This window comes from Pezoporus flaviventris, unplaced genomic scaffold, assembly GCF_033815535.1.
Source record: "Pezoporus flaviventris isolate CSIRO_AGI_PZ_B2104156 unplaced genomic scaffold, CSIRO_AGI_Pfla_v1 ptg000019l, whole genome shotgun sequence".
NCBI classification, from domain to species: domain Eukaryota; kingdom Metazoa; phylum Chordata; class Aves; order Psittaciformes; family Psittacidae; genus Pezoporus; species Pezoporus flaviventris.
The window spans coordinates 1,512,868-1,531,415 of NW_026892567.1; the positions used below are offsets into that span (position 1 = coordinate 1,512,868).

The 18,548-nt window shown below is 56.7% G+C and overlaps 1 protein-coding gene and 1 long non-coding RNA gene across 2 annotated transcripts in view; both read left to right on the top strand.

Annotated features, from left to right (window-relative positions):
• LOC133270187 (uncharacterized) overlaps positions 1–18,548 on the top strand; it is a 122,609-nt gene that overhangs the window by 90,927 nt on the left and 13,134 nt on the right. The gene's annotated exons all lie outside the window — the stretch shown is intronic.
• Positions 3,996–8,087, top strand: LOC133270192 (serine/threonine-protein kinase pim-1-like; the record flags this gene model as incomplete). The annotated part of the gene is made up of 6 exons (XM_061455187.1): positions 3,996–4,013; positions 6,441–6,533; positions 6,638–6,688; positions 6,951–7,317; positions 7,525–7,701; positions 7,942–8,087. Coding segments are annotated over exons 1-6 (852 nt in total), but the record flags the coding sequence as incomplete, so codon positions are not given.

Here is an 18,548-nt window from a genome sequence, read left to right on the forward strand (position 1 = left end):
TACACATTGCTTGAAGAAACAAAATGTATTCCATCTCCTCCTGATACACACAGACCTTGTGAGGACTCTTAAAACCAGGTCTGCAGAACTGCTTCAAGTAATTCCACTGATCGGGTTTGTATCTGTAGGAAGCCTGAATATCAAGGTAGGTCACAAACCTGCCTGGGCACTGTGAGACCCAAGCTGTAAGAAAAGAAGACACACTGAGGGTAGAGAAGGGTAAGGAAAGTCAGGGCAATCAGAAAGCAAGAAAAAAGGCCACCTGCCAAACTGCCCTGTTCTATGGAATTGCCTTCAGTAATGCTTACTGCAGCATTTGGAAAGGGACACAATGCATTTGCCAGTGCATTTTGAAGGGTATGAATTTTAAAATCAAACAAATGTACGTCTAGTTCTTAAGCACCATGACTAAGAGGCATCTTTCCCTCCTGAGCAGCTATTTCCATGCAGAAGTGCTCTGTTGAGATCAACGGATTCATTTAACTCTCACAATTCAGGATTTAAAACCACTGGGAAACAGAGATAAGCAACTCAAGCCGCTCAGCAGGTATCCCAGGAAGGTGTGCTTACAGCTGCCTGCTCCCAGACCTCTCGGTCTTCTCTCGACTGGCACTGCCTAAACACCAGAAATAAAACCCCAAGAGCTTCTCCTTCGGGTCTTTTCTGTTACTTGGTGCATGTTGAGAACAACTAAGAACCAGGCAGCAATGCTTTAGGACTACTCTTGCTCCAAGGTGGATGAAAGAATTAATGATCCAAACTTGGGTACTTAGAAGCTGTGCCATTAGCGATGCCATCTGTAAGCTGCGCTGATCCTTTACCAAAAAGATTCTCTGAATGATGAAAACAACTGCATTTACTGTGAGGGTGGGGAGGCCCTGGAACAGGTTGCCCAGAGAGGCTGTGGATGCTCCATCCCTGGCAGTGTTTAAGGCCAGGCTGGACGGAGTCTTGGACGACACGGTCTAGCGTGTGGTGTCCCAGCCTGAGGCAGGGGAATTGGAAGTGGATGATCTTAAGGTCCTTTCCAACCCAAACCATTCTATGATTCTGTGAAAAGAAAATGGCAGGCTCCCTACGGGGAAAAATCACGCATGAGAGAGAAACACTGTTGGGTTTGCACATCTGGGATGAGGCTTTGCAATATTAAGGTTTTGTAATACTAAGACTTTGCAATATTGGGGCTGGGGCTAAGTTACTCAGGGAACGAAACATAGGGTTTGAAATACCGTGACTTAAACAGGCACACTCTGTGCTTAAAGACAACGGCATCTGTGGGCAACAGACACGCTCTGTGGTGCAAAAGAACGCTATCTTTGTACAGCCTATGAAGCTAAGCCGGTGCAAACTGCTGCTGTAGTTAAGCAGTAAGTTGGGGTACCATGTGCCTGCCAGAGAGTTAAGAAATCAAACCCTAAAGGGAGAAAAAGAAAGAAGTAAGAGGAAGGGGTGCACGAAACTGAGTAAGGGGAGGTGTAACCAGAGGCGGGACAGTTAGCACGTAGATTGTACACGTCGGATAGGCTGTAAACCTTGGAGTCCCCAACCAATGGGGTAACAAGGGAGGGAACTTGAGGATGGGAAAGGAAATACAAATCAAAGTTCTGCCTTTGCTGTGTGTGCCTGCTTGCCAGGACACCCGTTTGTGCACAAACGTTAAATAAATGGCTGCTTCACTGCTGTGTCTGACCGAGGCCTGCCTGAACCTAGAGACTGCTTCTCACCCTTTGTCCTGGGTTCAGCAGTAGCAGTCATTTTTCTCCTTCCTGGTAGCTGGTGCAGTGCTGTGTTTTGACTTTCAGCTCGGGAACAGAGCTGATAGCGATGTTTTGGTTTGGCCAAGGACTTTGTGAGCCTCATGCTCTGCCAGGGAGGAGGGGAAGCCAGGAGGAAGCAGAGACAGGACACCTGACCCAAACTGACCAAAGAGGTATTCCATACCACAGCACGTCATGCCCAGGATGTAACTGGGAGTTAGCCGGAAGGGCTGGGAGACTGCAGGGTTGGAGGAGGTATCGGTCGGAGCTTGGTCGGGCTTGGGGGGCGAGTTATCGGTCAGCTGGTGCTGAGGTGTTGTATTCTCTTCCCTTGTTATTTCCTTTATCATTATTATCACTGGTGGTAGCAGTAGTGATTTGTGTTATACCTTAGTTACTAAACTGTTCTTATCTCAACCCGTGGGAGTTGCATTCTTTTCGATTCTCCCCTCCGTCCCTCCGGGAGCAGGGGGAGGGAAAGAAGGGGGGGGGGGGTGAGTGAACGAGTTACCTGACTGGGTTTAAACCACGACACCCTTCAACTTCTCAGACACCAAAACCCACGACCCATTCCCTCAGCAGGAGGCTCACCTGAGACTCCAACTTCTCGCCGCCTTCCTTTTTCTGGGACGCTGCTCTGGGAGGGGCACTTTCTCGCCTGACCTGCTGGAGGCTGCTGCTTCTCTTCTCCCTGCTCTTCACTGGCATCTTCCGCACTGCTTCTCTGGGCTCGTTTCTTCCCCTTTCTCGGAAGAGACAACCCCCTGCAAAAAAAACGTGTTTACAAAAACCAGCACTCACAGCGACTGCAGCCGTTGGCGAGGGCCTGTGCTTGAGCTACGGCAGTAACTAAGAGTCACCTCAGTGCAGGACGCGACTCCGTGACGAAGCACGGAGCCTCCTGGACACCTGCACAGACAACACATGGCCAGGAGCCTGTCCACAGAGCACCAGGACAACCTGGGAACCAGAGACTTCCCCAGAAACAAGGCCTGGAACATTTTCAGTTCATCCTCAAATAACCTCCTGTGACACCACACTCATTTTCAGCCGCACGCAGGGACCAGGAAGGTCATACATTATTTTGTACTGTAGGGTGCTGTACGCGTAGGCTGTGTACCGGGCCATCCACAGCTATCTCATACATTAAAAGCGCTAGGATTGAAAGGGCATTTGTAGAGCTTTAATGAGAGAAACTCCGTTTAGTTTTTAGATGGCATAAAATTACATGAACAAGCCCTAGATCAACTGCTCCCACATCTAAAGCCTTCAGCTCGATGACCAGGGGAAATCAGCAGCAGGGCAAAGAAAGGTTCTGGCCCTTCTCAACACACTGAGACTTGAAATGGAAATGGTACAATGGGCTGCTGAAAACCACACTGAGAGCAACGCTTTGGCTTTATTCCGAGAGCAATGCTGACAACACACTGACGTTTTAGTTGTACCTAAACTGGGGGGAGTTCTTTGGAAGGGAAGGATCACTGCTCGGGTAGGGCTGGGTATCACTCAGCGGGTGCTGAGCAATTGTATTGGGCATCACTTGTGTTTATTGGCTTGTTTTTTTTTTTCCTTTTCCTCTTTTTTTTTTTCTCTCTTCTTGTTATTTCCCTTATCATCATTATCACTATCACCAGCACTAGTACATTGTGCTTCTGTTATTAAACTGTTCTTATCTCCACCCTCGGGTTTTTCATCCTTCCCTTCCTGCTCCCCATCCCGCTCCAGGAGCCAAAACCCGGCTCAGAGTCACCGACACCTCTGCACACCCCCTCCCCCCCCCGGGTGCCGGGGATCGGCTGCCCCAGCAGCACCTCCCCCCCGGGGGGAAACAGCCCCCAGGGCCCCCCACAACAGCCCCGCTCCATCCCCAGGGCCGGAAAGCTGCGGGACCCCCACAGCTCCCAGCCCCCCATGCCCCGGCTTCGCAGCACCCCACACTCCCAGCCATCTCGCAGACCCACTGCCCAGCGCTCGCACCCGCCCCCCGCATTCCCCCGCAGCGCCCGGCCCCACTGCCCAGAGCCTCGGGGGGCCGCAGACCCCCAGACCCGCTCCCCGGGCTCTGCAGCGCCCCCCAGACCCGCGCCGCGCCCGCTCACCCTCACCTCCTCCCGCTCGGCCGCCGCCATTGCCGGCTGCAGCTCCGCCTCACGCCCTGGGCCCGCCTCCGACGCAGCCAATCAGCGCACGGCTCCCCCGCGCGGGGCACGCTGGGACCTGTAGTCCGGCCTCCGGCACATGCGCACGGGGCAGTGGGCGGGGAAGGGGGGAGGCAGCGGGACCCCCGTGAGGGGCGGGGCCTTTCCTCATGGAGGAGCCGCCCCCCATGGGATCCCAGAGGCACCGGATGGGCTGGGGTGAAGGGACCTTAAAGCTCCTCCAGCTCCAAGCCCTGCCACGGGCAGGGACACCTTCCACATGGAAGGAGCAGCTTGCTCCGAGCCCCTGTGTCCAACCCGGCCTCCAACGCTGCCAGGGATGGGGCAGCCACAGCTCCTCTGGGCACCCTGCGCCAGCGCCTCAGCACCCTCACAGGGAAGAGCTTCCTGAGAGCTTGTGAAATACGAACTCACTCCTCTAAACGAGGTAACGAGGGTTTAGTGAGGGACAAAGGCAAGAAAGCAAAAGCGACAGCGCTGGGCGCCTGACCGCAGCCAGAGGCGCAAGGGATTAGCATTTGGTACAGGTTTATATACTTTCAGTGTTATATTAGTTACATGCATATTCATAATTCCCGCATATAGGCGGGGGATATTATAACGAGCTTCAAGAATTTATTCTCACAAGTCTCCTCCTCTTGGCGTCTGCGCACTGCTCTGTGGTGATTGTGAGCAGGGGGCCTGAGGATGAAGTAAACAGTCTTCCTCTTGTGAGCAGGGGTCTTCAAGATGAAGTAAGCAGTCTTCCTCACGGTGTACTTTTCACCTCTGGCACAGCTGGACCCCCCAGCAACCACACAACCAGCTATATCTGTAATTATTCTGATAACTAGCAAAGATTTAAAACAGCGTGACCTTCCTGCAAAATTTGTTGCAGGATGGGCAGACAAGGAGTATCCCAAGCTAGCAGAGCCTTGGGAGGCTCTGTCTGGAAACTAACTGATAAGGATGGTGTGAAATAACTCATTCGTTTTTAGTGGGGCCACTAAAGCCTGTTATCTCACCACAGACTTACAACACAAACATTGCTCTTTAAAACTACTTTAGGAGACCAGCGTGAAACAATTAACTCATGTTTAAGTGGGGCCACTACATCCCACAGACTTACAACATAAACACTGTTCTCTTTCTATAGCCTAAGTTAAGCTAAAAAGTACTTTAACCGTCTGTTTTCCAGGCACTAGCTTTCCTTATACCAAGCTTCACCCCCCACCTTCTTTAACCTTTACAAATTCTTTTGCTATGTGACTCCATTTAGATCAAGAGATCTGAACCTTTTTAACTTGGTGTCTGGTCTGGTATCTTTAGCGTGTTTTGTTTCTGTTATTGTAAACTCGTACAGTTATATCCTGCACGTGAGCACACCTATGATTTGAGAAAGCCAATACATTTATGTGTTCATCACAATCTCACCTCAATCCACCTCTGTGGAAAGGAAAAAGGGGATAAAATAAGCAGTAAATCGCAGCCTCCTTGTGACTTCCCAAAGCCTCCGGTTTCAGTTCTAAAGCCTCGTTCGCAGGGTCCCAAGGCTCAGGTTCAGTTTCCAAAGGCTCGGCCGCGGGGATGCTGCTGCCGGGCGGGGGGCGCACGAGCCCGGCCGCGGGGCTGGGCAGGGCCCGCTCCGCCGTTCCCCGGGCTCCCGCGGCCGCGAGACCCCCCCCGCCGGCCGCTCCGCCCGGTGGCAGCGGGCGCCCGGGCCGCGCGTGGACAGAGCCGTTGACAGCGAGGCTGCGGCGGCGGCGGCAGCAGCGGCTTCTGAGCGGCTTTTGAGCAGCAGCGACTTCGGCAGCGGCTTCTGAGCGGCAGCGGCTTCGGTAGGAGCAGCAGCAGGGGCAGCAGCACCAGGTGAGGCGGCGGCGGCAGCTCTCGGCGGTCCGGAGCCCGCCCTCCGCCGCTCCCCGCGATGGTGCCTCCCCCGTCCCCCCAGCGTCCCCCCGCAGGGGCTCGCGGCACCGCTCCCCTCTCCCGGTACTGGCAGTGGCGGCGCTGGGCGAGCCGCCGCCGCTGGGTCTGGGTCTGGCGAGGCAGCGCCGGCCCCTGGCGCTCCCCGGCCCGCCCCCAGGCCCCGCCCCGCCTGGGGCCGGCCGGGGGCCGCCACCATCCACAGGTGCCCGGCGGAGCGCGGACCGGCGGCGGAGCGCGGACCGGCGGCGGAGCGCGGACCGGCGGCGGAGCGCGGACCGGCGGCGGAGCGCGGACCGGCGGCGGAGCGCCCGCTCCCTCCCCGCCCCGCAGCCTCCCGGCAGCCGCGACCCCCGAGATCCCGGAGCGCGGTGCTGCTGCGGGGGTGCCGTCACCGGCAGCGCGGTCGGGCAAGGTGCCCGTGCTCCTCCTGACCCGCATTGACCCGTCGGCCTATCTGCGCTCCGGGACCGGCGGGGAGCGGCGCGCCGCGGAGCCTCGGCCGGGAAAGGCCGGGAATGATGCGGCTCCGCTCGGCCCGGAGCGCCCGGTGGGGGCCGGCGGGGACCCCGCGCGCAGCGACAGCGGCCGCGTCTGTCGGACGGGGCACGACAAGGAGAGCTTCGAGCGGCTTTACCGCGTGGGACCGCTGCTGGGGAGAGGCGGCTTCGCGTCCGTGTACTCGGGGCTCCGCCTGTGTGACAACAGCCCGGTAAGGGCGGGCCCGGCGGCGGGCCGGGGAGGCGGCGGGGCTCAGCTCAGCTCAGCTCAGCTCAGCTCAGCTCAGCTCAGCCCAGCGCTGCCCTTGGCTCGCAGGTGGCGATCAAACAAGTGGCTCGGGAGCGCATCTCCTCGTGGGGCGAGCGGGTGAGTGCGCGGGGCCACCGGGACAGTGCGGGGCAGAGCGGGTGGGGGTGAGCCGGTGGGGCCGGCGGGGGGGAAAGTGGGACAGCGGGAGGGGAGTGGGTGTGGAGTCACCAGGGGACACGGGCCGGGTAGGGGTGCACCAGAGCATCCCTGGGGATTGCGGGGGGCACCTGCAGGAGGGCATCAGAGCATCCCAGGCAGGGAGGCACAGGAGTCCCGGGCCAGCATCGGCCCTGCTGACAGTGCCGTGGTCCCCCTGCAGCCCAGCGGCACTCGCATTCCCTTGGAGATAGCCATGTTAAGGAAGGTGCGCTCCGGCTGCAGTGCCATCATCCAGCTCCTCCATTGGTTTGAGCTGCCCCACTCCTTTGTGCTGGTTCTGGAGCGTCCGGAGCCATCGCAGGACCTCTCCGACTTCATCAAAAAATGGAGGTTCCTGCCCGAGGATCTGGCGCGGGGCATTTTCCTCCAGGTGCTGGTGGCTGTGCGGCACTGCCACAGCCGCGGTGTCCTGCACAGGGATATCAAGCCCCAGAACATCATCATCAACTTGGCCACCAGAGAGGTCAAGCTAATTGACTTTGGTTGCAGCACCCTCCTCAGGGACACGGTCTACACCAAATTTAGCGGTGAGCCCACAGCCCAGGGTGCTTCCCGTACCGGGCAGTTTGTGAACAAGAGTCACGTGCTGATGACGAGGTGGCGGGTCACACCGAGTGTGCGTCCCCACGTCCATGGGACCACCGGTGCAGCCCCTGCATCCCTGGGGATCCGCGGGCGAGAATCCAGGAGCAGGCGGCATCTGCCTAATGAGGTGCGCCCGTATCCTGTTGTAGGAACACCTTTGTACTACCCGCCGGAGTGGTTCCGCTGGCACTGCTACCACGGCCGTCCGGCGGCGATCTGGTCCCTGGGCGTGCTGCTGTATGAGATGGTGTGCGGGGTCCTCCCCTTCCGGTGCTGCGAGGACATCATCAGCGGGCAGCTCTTCTTCCAGCGCCGGATCTCTGTCGGTAGGTACCTGGCTTCGCAGCAGCAGGGGAAGGTCGGGGTTTAGGGGTGGCAGCTGATCTCCCTTGGTCAGCTGGAGGAGGTGGCCCATGTCCTGCCATCCTGCTCTCCTCCAAACCGAGTCATGGAGCAGGAGGTCTGGGTGCAGCTCTGAGCGCACCCAGGCCTGGGCGCTGCGGACGGTGGCACAAGGTAGGCAGGAGCCTCCTGCAACTGAGCGGCAGTTCCTGGATTCTCCCCAGAATGCCAGCACCTCATCAGGTGGTGCTTGTCCATGAGAGCTCGCGACAGGCCATCCCTGGACGATGTGTTCAACCACCCTTGGCTGCAAACATCCACTGCCCCAGGAGACAGCCGCCCTCCACCCTCACAGCCTGAGCCAGCAGCTGGGCAAGTAAGCTGGGGGTGCCTCTTGGGGGGAGTGTGGGGTTTGGGGTTTTTGGCAGGTTGGGTTTTGCGGAGAGCGGGTGGTTTTGGGGGTTTGAGGGATTTGGGAGTTTGGTGAGGTTGGGTGTTTTGGGGGGACTTTTGCAGTTATTGTGGGGCTTGTGGGGATTGGTTTCTGGGTTCTTTGGAGAGCAATAGGTGTCACAGGGACACCTCATAAGAGTTAATACTCCTCCTTGTAGCTGGGGCAGTGGTGAGGTTGGGCTTTAGTCTGAGGATAACGCTGGTAACACACCGATTGTATAGTGGTTTCTGATTAGCACTTACCCCGAGCAAGGCTGATTCAGTCTCTCATGCTCTGCAGTGAGGAGAGACAAGATCTGACAGCAAAGCAACAGACAAAGCGGCTACTCCAACACCAGCCACGAGCACTGCAGCTACTCCAGCACCAGCCACAACCACTACGGTGACACCAACAATGGACACAGGCACCGTGGCTACTCCAATGGCAAGGACTGTCACTACAGCTACAACTCCAGCAACATGCACTGCTGCTATTCCAACCAGGGCAAAAAAAGCAGTGTGGCTTCTCAAACCCAAGCCACAAGCACTGCAGGTACTACAAATACAGCGACAGACACAACAGCCACTCAAACGCCGAGGACAGGCACTGTGGCTGGTGCAACCCAATTCACCATGCCCTGCAGTTAATCCAGCCCCAGGCACAAGGACTGCAGTTACTCCACCACCAGTTTTAAGCTCTGCAGCTACTCTATCTCTGGGAAGGAGCAATGGCGCTACTCTAAGGCCTGCCATGTATACAGTGGCTACGTCAACCCCAGCCACAAACACTGCAGCTACTCCAGTGCAAGCCACAACCACTGCAGCCTCTCCAACGCCAGTGACACACACTGCTGCTCCTGCAGCCCCATCAACAAGCAGTGAGGCTTCTCCAATCCAAGCCCTAAGAACTGTGCCTACTGCAACCATGGCAGCAGGCACATGGGCTACTCCAATGCCAGGGACAGTTGCTGTGGCTGCTACAACTCCAGTGATGGGCACTGCAGGTATTCCAGCCACATCAACAAGCAGTGAGGCTTCTCCAGTGCGAGCCACAAGCACTGCGGCTTCTCACTGCCATCCACAAGCCCTGCGGCTACTGCAACCCCAGTGACTGGGACAGTGGCTACTACATGTCAACAATAGGCATAAACACTGCAGCTATTCCAGCCACTGCAACAAGCACAGCAGCTGCTGCAGTGCCAGCCACAGCAATGGGGCTACTCTAATGCCTGACACAGACACTTCCGCTACTGCAACCTCATTGACGAGCAGTGAGGCTTCTCCAAACCATGCACTGCGGGTACTCAAAGTACCGTGACAAACACATCAGCCACTCGAATGCAAAGGACAGGACCTGTGGCTACTCCAGCCTTGTCAAGAAGCACTTTGGACAACCCAACCCCAGGCACAAGCACTGCAGCTGCTCCACCACCAGTTTCCAGCTATGCAGCTATTCCAACTCTAGGAGGGAGCACTGCCGCTACTCTTAAGGCCTGCAACGTTTGCAGTGGCTAGATCAACCCCAGGCACAAACACTGTGGCTTCTCCAGCGCCACTGACAAACACTGCTGCTCCTCCAATGCCATCGACAAGCAGTGAGGCTTCTCCAGTGCAAGCACAAGCACTGCAGCTTCTCATTGCCAGCCAGAAGCCCTGCGGCTGCTGCAACCCCAGTGAGTGGGACAGTGGCTACTACACGGCAACAATAGGCATAAACACTGCAGCTATTCCAGCCACTGCAACAAGAACAGCAGCTGCTGCAGTGCCAGCCACAGCAACGGGGCTACTCCAATGCCTGAGATAGACACTGCTGCTACTGCAACCTCATTGACGAGCAGTGAGGCTTCTCCAAACCAAGCCACATGCACTGAAGGTACTCAAAGTACCGTAACAGACACATCAGCCACTCGAATGCAAAGGAAAAGCACTGTGGCTACTCCAGCCCCATCAAGAAGCACTTTGGACAATCCAACCCCAGGCACAAGCACTGCAGTTGCTCCACCACCAGTTTCCAGCTATGCAGCTATTCCAACTCTAGGAGGGAGCACTGTTGCTACTCTTAAGGCCTGCAATGTTTGCAGTGGCTAGATCAACCCCAGGCACAACCACTGTGGCTACTGCAAATCCTACCAGAAGCACTACAGCTACTCCAGTGCCAGCCACAACCACTGCAGCCTCTCCAACACCTGTGACCCATCAACAAGCAGTGAGGCTTCTCAAACCCAAGCCACAAGCACTGCAGGTACTACAAGTACAGCGACAGACACATCGGCCACTCAAACGCCGAGGACAGGCACTGTGGCTGGTGCAACCCAATTCACCATGCCCTGCAGTTAATCCAGCCCCAGGCACAAGGACTGCAGTTACTCCACCACCAGTTTTAAGCTCTGCAGCTACTCTATCTCTGGGAAGGAGCAATGGCGCTACTGTAAGGCCTGCTATGTATACAGTGGCTACGTCAACCCCAGCCACAAACACTGCAGCTACTCCAGTGCAAGCCACAACCACTGCAGCTTCTCCAACACCAGTGACACACACTGCTGCTCCTGGAGCCCCATCAACAAGCAGCGAGGCTTCTCCAGTGCGAGCCACAAGCACTGCGGCTTCTCACTGCCATCCACAAGCCCTGCGGCTACTGCAACCCCAGTGACTGGGACAGCGGCTACTACATGGCAACGATAGGCATAAACACTGCAGCTATTCCAGCCACTGCAACAAGCACAGCAGCTACTGCAGTGCCAGCCAGAACAATGGGGATACTCCAATGCCTGAGACAGACACTGCCGCTACTGCAACCTCATTGATGAGCAGTGAGGATTCTCCAAACCAAGCCTCATGCTCTGCGGGTACTCAAAGTACTGTGACAGAAACATCAGCCACTCGAATGCAAAGGACAGGCACTGTGGCTACTCCAGCCACATCAACAAGCACTGTGACTAATCCAACCCCAGGCACAAGCACTGCAGTTGCTCCACCACCAGTTTTAAGCTCTGCAGCTATTCCAACTCTAGGAAGGAGCAATGGGGCTACTCTAAGGCCTGCAACATACGCAGTGCCTAGATCAACCCTACCCAGAAGCACTGTGCCTTCTCCAACGCCACTGACAAACACTGCTGCTCCTCCAACGCCATCGACAAGCAGTGAGGCTTCTCCAACCCAAGCCCTAAGAACTGTGCCTACTGCAACCATGGCAGCAGGCCCATGGGTTACTCCAATGCCAAGGACAGGTGCTGTGGCTGCTACAACTCCAGTGATGGGCACTGCAGGTATTCCAACCACATCAACAAGCAGTGAGGCTTCTCCAGTGCGAGCCACAAGCACTGTGGCTTCTCACTGCCAGGCACAAGACCTGCGTCTTCTCATTGCCAGCCACAAGCCCTGCATCTACTGCAATCCCTGCGACTGGGACTGTGGCTACTACATGGCAACAACAGGCATAAACACTGCAGCTATTCCAGCCACTGCAACAAGCCCAGCAGCTGCTGCAGTGCCAGCCACAGCAACAGGGCTACTCCAATGCCTGAGACAGACACTGCCGCTACTGCAACCTCATTGATGAGCAGTGAGGCTTCTCTAAACCAAGCCTCATGCTCTGTGGGTACTCCCCATACCCACAACTCCCCCCAGGTGACCCTCAAGTAACCTCCTACACCCAAAACTGCTCCCAAGTGACCCCCTAGTGACCCCCAGACCAAAAACAGTTCCCCAAGTGTCCCCCAAATGAAATCCCAGACCCACAAGTGCCCTCCAAGTGACCCCAAAGACCCAGAGCTGCCCTCCAGTCATCTCCCAGACCTACAACAGTCCCACAACTGCCCCCCGAGTGACCACTCAGACCCACAACTGCCCCCAAGTGACCCCCCAGACCCACAACTGCCCCCAAGTGACCCCCCAGACCCACAACTGCCCCCAAGTGACCGCCCAGACACACAACTGCCCCCAAGTGACCCCCCAGACACACACCTGCCCGCCAAGAGAGCTCGCAGACCTACCTCTGCCCCCCAAGTGTTTACCCAGCGACCCCCAGAGCCATAACTGCCCCCAAATGATCCCCTCAGCCCTAAAATTGCCCCCCTAGTGGCCTCCCGGACACACAACTGCCTCCCAACTGACCCCCAGTGATTCCCCAGACCCAAACCTGCCTCCCAAGTGACCCCCAAGTGACTCCCCAGACCCACACCTGCCTCCAAAGTAACCCCCAAGTGACTCCCCAGACCCACACCTGCCTCCCAAGTGACCCCCAAGTGACTCCCCAGGCCCACACCTGCCTCCCAAGTGCCCCCCAAATGACTCCCCAGACCCACAACGTCCCCACAAGAGATCTCCCTGACCTACAACTGTTTCCCAGCTGACACCCCAGTCTGCCCCAGACCCACAACTGCCCCATGTGTTCCCCAAGTGTTTCCCAACACCCACAACTACCCCTCAGTGCCCCGCTCCCATCCCGTTCCCATCCCATTCCCACCCCGCTCCCATCCCACTCCCATCCCAGCTCCATCCTGTTCCCATCCCTCTCCCATCCCGGCTCCATCCCATTCCCATCCCGTTCCCATCCTGCTCCCATCCCGGCTCCATCCCGGTCCCATCCCGGTCCCATCCTGCTCCATCCCGTTCCCATCCCACTCCCATCCAGCTCCCATCCCGCTTCCATGCCGCTCCCATCCCGTTCCCATCCCGCCGCTCCATCCCGCTCCATCCCTTTCCCATCGCGTTCCCATCCTGCTCCCATCCCGTTGCAATCCCGCTCCTACCCCGCTCCCATCCCGCTCCCACCCCGCTCCCATCCCGTTGCCATCCCATTGCTATCCCGTTCCCATCCCAACTCCATCCCGCTCCCATCCCGTTCCCGTCCCGCTCCATCCCGTTCCCATCCCGCTCCATCTCGTTCCCATCCTGTTCCTATCCTGGCTCCATCCCGCTCCCATCCGGCTCCATCCCGCTCCATCCCGTTCCCATCCCAGCTCCATCCCGCTCCCATCCCGCTCCCATCCCGTTCCCATCCCGCTCCCATCCCGCTCCTACCCCGCTCCCACCCCCTTCCCACCCCGCTCCCATCCCGCTCCATCCTGTTCCCATCCCGGCCTCATCCCGCTCCCATCCCGCTCCCATCCTGCTCCCATCCCGTTCCCATCACACTCCCATCCCGGCTCCATCCCGCTCCCATCCCGCTCCATCCCGTTCCCATCCCGGCCCCATCCCGCTCCCATCCCATTCCCATCCCGGCTCCATCCTGTTCCCATCCTGCTCCCATCCCGGCTCCATCCCGTTCTCATCCCGCTCCCATCCCGTTCCCACCCCGCTCCCATCCCGGCTCCATCCCCCTCCCATCCCGCTCCCATCCCGCTCCCATCCCGTTCCCATCCCGTTCCCATCCCGCTCCCACCCCGTTCCCACCCCGCTCCCATCCCGGCCCCATCCCGCTCCCATCCCGTTCCCATCCCGCTCCCATCCCGGCTCCTTCCCGCTCCCATCCCGCTCCATCCCATTCCCATCCCAGCCCCATCCCGCTCCCATCCCGTTCCCATCGCGTTCCAATCCCGGCCCCATCCCGTTCCCATCCTGCTCCCATCCCGGCTCCATCCCGTTCCAATCCCGCTCCCGTCCCGTTCCCATCCCACTCCCATCCCGCTCCCATCTCGTTCCCATCCCGCTCCATCCCGTTCCCATCCCGCTCCCATCTCGGCTCCCATCCCATTCCCATCCTGACTCCGTCCCGTTTCCATCCCGCTTCCATCCCGTTCCCATCCTGCTCCCATCCCGGCTCCATCCCGCTCTCATCCCGTTCCCATCCCGCTCCCATCCGGGCTCCATCCCACTCCCACCCCGCTCCTATCCCAGCTCCATCCCGCTCCCATCCCGTTCCCATCCCATTCCCATCCCGCTCCCACCCCGTTCCCACCCCGCTCCCATCCCGCTCCATCCCGCTCCCATCCCGTTCCCATCCCGCTCCATCCCGGCCCCATCCCGCTCCCATCCCCCTCCCATCCCGCTCCCATCCCGTTCCCATCCCGGCTCCATCCCGCTCCCATCCTGCTCCATCCCGTTCCCATCCCGGCCCCATCCCGCTCCCATCCCGCTCCCATCCCATTCCCATCCTGCTCCATCCCGGCCCCATCCCCCTCCCATCCCGCTCCCATCCCGTTCCCATCCCGCTCCCATCCCGGCTCCATCTCGCTCCCATCCCGCTGCATCCCGTTCCCATCCCGCTCCCATCCCGTTCCCATCCCGCTCCATCCTGTTCCCATCCCGGCCCCATCCCTTTCCCATCCTGCTCCCATCCCGGCTCCATCATGTTCCCATCCCGCTCCCATCCCGCTCCCATCCCGTTCCCATCCCGCTCCATCCTGTTCCCATCCCGGCCCCATCCCTTTCCCATCCTGCTCCCATCCCGGCTCCATCATGTTCCCATCCCGCTCCCATCCCGCTCCCATCCTGTTCCCATCCCGCTCCATCCTGTTCCCATCCCGGCCCCATCCCTTTCCCATCCTGCTCCCATCCCGGCTCCATCCTGTTCCCATCCCGCTCCCATCCCATTCCCATCCCACTCCCATCTCGTTCCCATCCCGTTCCCATCCCGTTCCCATCCCGCTCCCATCCCGTTCCCATCCCATTCCCATCCCGCTCCCATCCCGTTCCCATTGATACAGAGGGTTGACCAATGTACAGGGGGGTAGTACAGGGATATTGTACAAGGGGGTTGTACAGGGGGGTTGTACAAGGGGGTTAGAGGAATTTGCTTGCTTAAACAAAAGTATTGTCTGTTGTAAATGCCTGCTAAGCAGAACAAAGGCACCTGGTCCTATTGATAAGCAAAAGCAGACACCTGGTCCTATTGGTAAGCAGCTATTGATAAGGAAAAGCAGACACTTGGTCCTATTGATAAGCAGCTATTGATAAGGAAAAGCAGACGCCTGAATCTACTAACAAGGGGAGAAGCAGATGGTTTATGGCTGGGATACCGGGCCAAACCCTGAGGCCATATGTGAAGACTGAAAGGTGAAAAGTGCAAGGAGAGGAAGACTCATTTACTTCATCTTGAAGACCCCTGCCCACAGGAGGAAGACTCAGTTACTTCATCTTGAAGACCCCTACCCACAGGAGGAAGACTCATTTACTTCATCTTGAGACCCCTGCCCATGACCAGAGGGGGCGACGCGCAGGCGCAGAGGACCTTCTGGCTCGTTATAATACGAGCGGGGATAGGACATGAATATGTATAGGCGTGTTGTGCAACCTTATGAATATGTATAACTTTAGAGGATAAATGTAGAGGGAAACAACACTGAGGTACGCATGACTTTGAGGAATTATCCCCGTGCGTCTCAGCGCTGAATAAAAGCATACCTACTTTACAACTTCTAACAAGTTGTGGAGTTTATCCGCGCATCACCATCCCTCTCCCATCCCGCTCCCATCCCGCTCCCATCCCGTTCCCATCCCTCTCCCATCCCTCTGCCATCCCGCTCCATCCCGTTCCCATCCCGCTCCCATTGTGTTCCCATCCCCCTCCCATCCCACGTTTTCCTTTCCACATTCCCCCCCCCCGCCCCGCCCCCCTCCGCTCCCCCCAGTCTCGGCGCGCCCGGCCCCTTCCCGCCATCCCCTCCGTGGCGCCGGCTCTGACGTCATCCCCCCGCGCCGCCCGCTGTCATGGCGGCGGTGCAGGCGGAGGATCCTGTCGAGGGCTGGAGCTCACCCGCGTCTGCCCCGGGAGCAGGGTCAGGCCCCACAGCTCTGCTCCTGCCAGCGCTGCCGAGCCCTGCACTCACTCGATGGTGCCATCGGAGCGCCCCACACAGCGCAGCACGGGCTGGGCCGTTGCTCTGGCTCCGGCAGAGGCACAACTGCCTCGGGAAGCTGCCAGCGAGCAACGAGAGCTGAGAAGCGGCTGCAGAAGGGCTCTGCTGTGGGGCTGAAAGCCAAGGGTGCTGCAGGGAAAGGAAAGGAAAGGAAAGGAGAAAGGAAAGGAAAGGAGAGAAAGGAAAGGAAAGGAAAGGGAAGGGAAGGAGAGACTGCAGAGCCTCAGCCCTTGGGCTTCCTTCAGAGGAGGTGGCGGTGCTGCCCTCGATCCTGGCTGTTCTCCAGGCCTGACCTGCCCTCAGGGGGCTGCAGGGGCCTCTGCCGAGGCCAGCAGCAGAGACAGGATGTTCTGCACAAATGTCTGCCCCTGATCCTGGGCCTGACTCGGTGCTGAGAGCTCTTCTGCAGCCAAATGGGGATCGTGTTTTGCAGTCATGCAGTCACAGCCTGGTTTGGGGTGGAAGGGACCTTAAAGCTCACCCAGTCCCAACCCCTGGGTGCCCAGTGGCCATGGGCACGATGCTGCCGCCATCACCAAGCCGTGGCGGTCGCTGTGGATTTGCCCGTTGTGACAGGGCCCCCACGGTGAGCGTGGGCTCTTTAAGGAGGGAGAGCCTTGCAGAAGAGACCCCTCTCTCAGGAGGCTGCATCTCCCGTGGCTGCCCTGCGCATCCAGGTATGTGTTCTTTGACTTTGCAATCCTGTTTTAGTGTTGGCTTGAAACACATTGTGGGTGCAAAGCAGGAGCCGTCTGTGTGCAGGAGCTGCTGGTGTCAGAGGAGATGAGAAGGTGTCAGGGCCCACCGGGCTTAAAAGCATTTATATTAGTGTGTATAATTTTTAATGACAATACATATGTTACCGTTAAAGTCATTCAGAAAAACTAAGACACATACACACACACACACACACACACATATATATGTCTGAGCCTGTAACGCTGTGGCAGTTCTGTAAAGTCCACTTGCCAGCAGTCTTGTGGACAATTGCCTTTGTTGTTCCAGGTGGGGGGCCTCTGAGCATCGTAAACGAAGTTCACACTTCTTTATAACACTTTTATAATTCCAGTCATTTGCATACTCAGAACTTGGAGCTTTAAAGCCTCAGTCATTGATTTTGTTCCCCCTTGTGTTGCCTGGTGGTTTTCTTCTCATAAGAGGTTGGGCAACTATTACTTGCCTGTTTGGTGTAACCCACCATCCTTCATCGTGTTTCTTGGCTACTAAGACTAGGTAATTTTCCATCCTCTGTTTGATAACTTGGAACTTCATTATCCAAGCTCTGATACTGATGAGGCAATATTAATGAAAGGTCCCCACCCACAGCTTCTTTGGCTGCTTTGTCAGCAATGTGATTACCGATATTCACTGGAGTGTTATCAAACTGATGTGCCTTAAAAGCAAATTTTGACTTTCTGACACTTTCAGAAGTCTCAGTAGCACCACCAGCTCAGCTTTCTGTGATGATGTGTTGGGGGAGGAGGAATGCAGGGCTTTAGTGTCTCTTATGTTTGGTTTAGCTCTATTATGTTATGGTCTGTAAACAGTTGTGAGTCAGCTCTCCTGCTTCTGGATCTGTTGTCAAAACCACTGCTGGTTCTAAAGGTTTGATACTTTCAGCTCTACGTCCTCTTGTCATAGAAGCGCAGCCTGCCTGGGGAAAGCCACTGACTACTTTTCTGTTCCAGAATGGTTATTAGCATGTGAAGTACAAATACAGACCATTTTTGTCCCAATGTATTCAATACATTTTTCTGTTAGAGGCTCTAGTTCTTTTCTTGCTTCCAGTTTTATAGGATACTGTTTCTGTCTTAGCAGTATGATGTTTGGTTTTAGAAGAATAGTTACTGCTGCTGCATCTTGTGATTGTCCTGGTGCTCTGGCAGCCCATATTTGCAGATACACCCGCTTCCTCTGGGATATCCGGCTCAGTACCTGGTTTCTGTAACATAAAAACTCGGGCCTCCACAGCCTTTTCATCAGGAACATGTACCTGAATTTTCTTTCTTTAACCCTAATTGCTGCATGTAATTTACTCAGTGTGCTGTTATCCAATAGCAGCACAGGGCACTCAGGCATGCAAAGGAATTTATGGGTCAACATCTGTTTGCCAGTTTCTCAAATGTAAAGGAAGGCCGGGTTCCTGTCCGCCTGTGGCACCAGTGCCTGAAGCTGTTTGTTTGCTTAATTGCCCTTTACAAGTATTTATAACAGAATAAGTAGTTTCTGTTTCTACAAGAACTTTTACCTTCTCATTCCCCGACCTAACTGTAGCCAGGGGCTCTGCTGGGCTGGGATTCAAATCTTCCCCCGCTCCTCCTCACTCTTCCTCTAAAGTAATAATTCTCTCTGCCTGTGCTGACGTTCCACTAAATCTCTGGTGTTTATTTTGATTCTGAGGGCATTTTCCCTTTGAGTGCAACCTGTGGAGTCTGTTCACAAACCTTTCCATGTAATCCTTGTTTCCTCCCCTCCCTTTCTTGGGGGATAGCTACAGGCAGCAATTTTTCTCTCTCTTCTTTCCCCTAAAGATTCCAGTTTTACTCTGGAGCTTATCTTATGCTCCCGCATATATATTAACAAATTCCTAGTTGAAACCT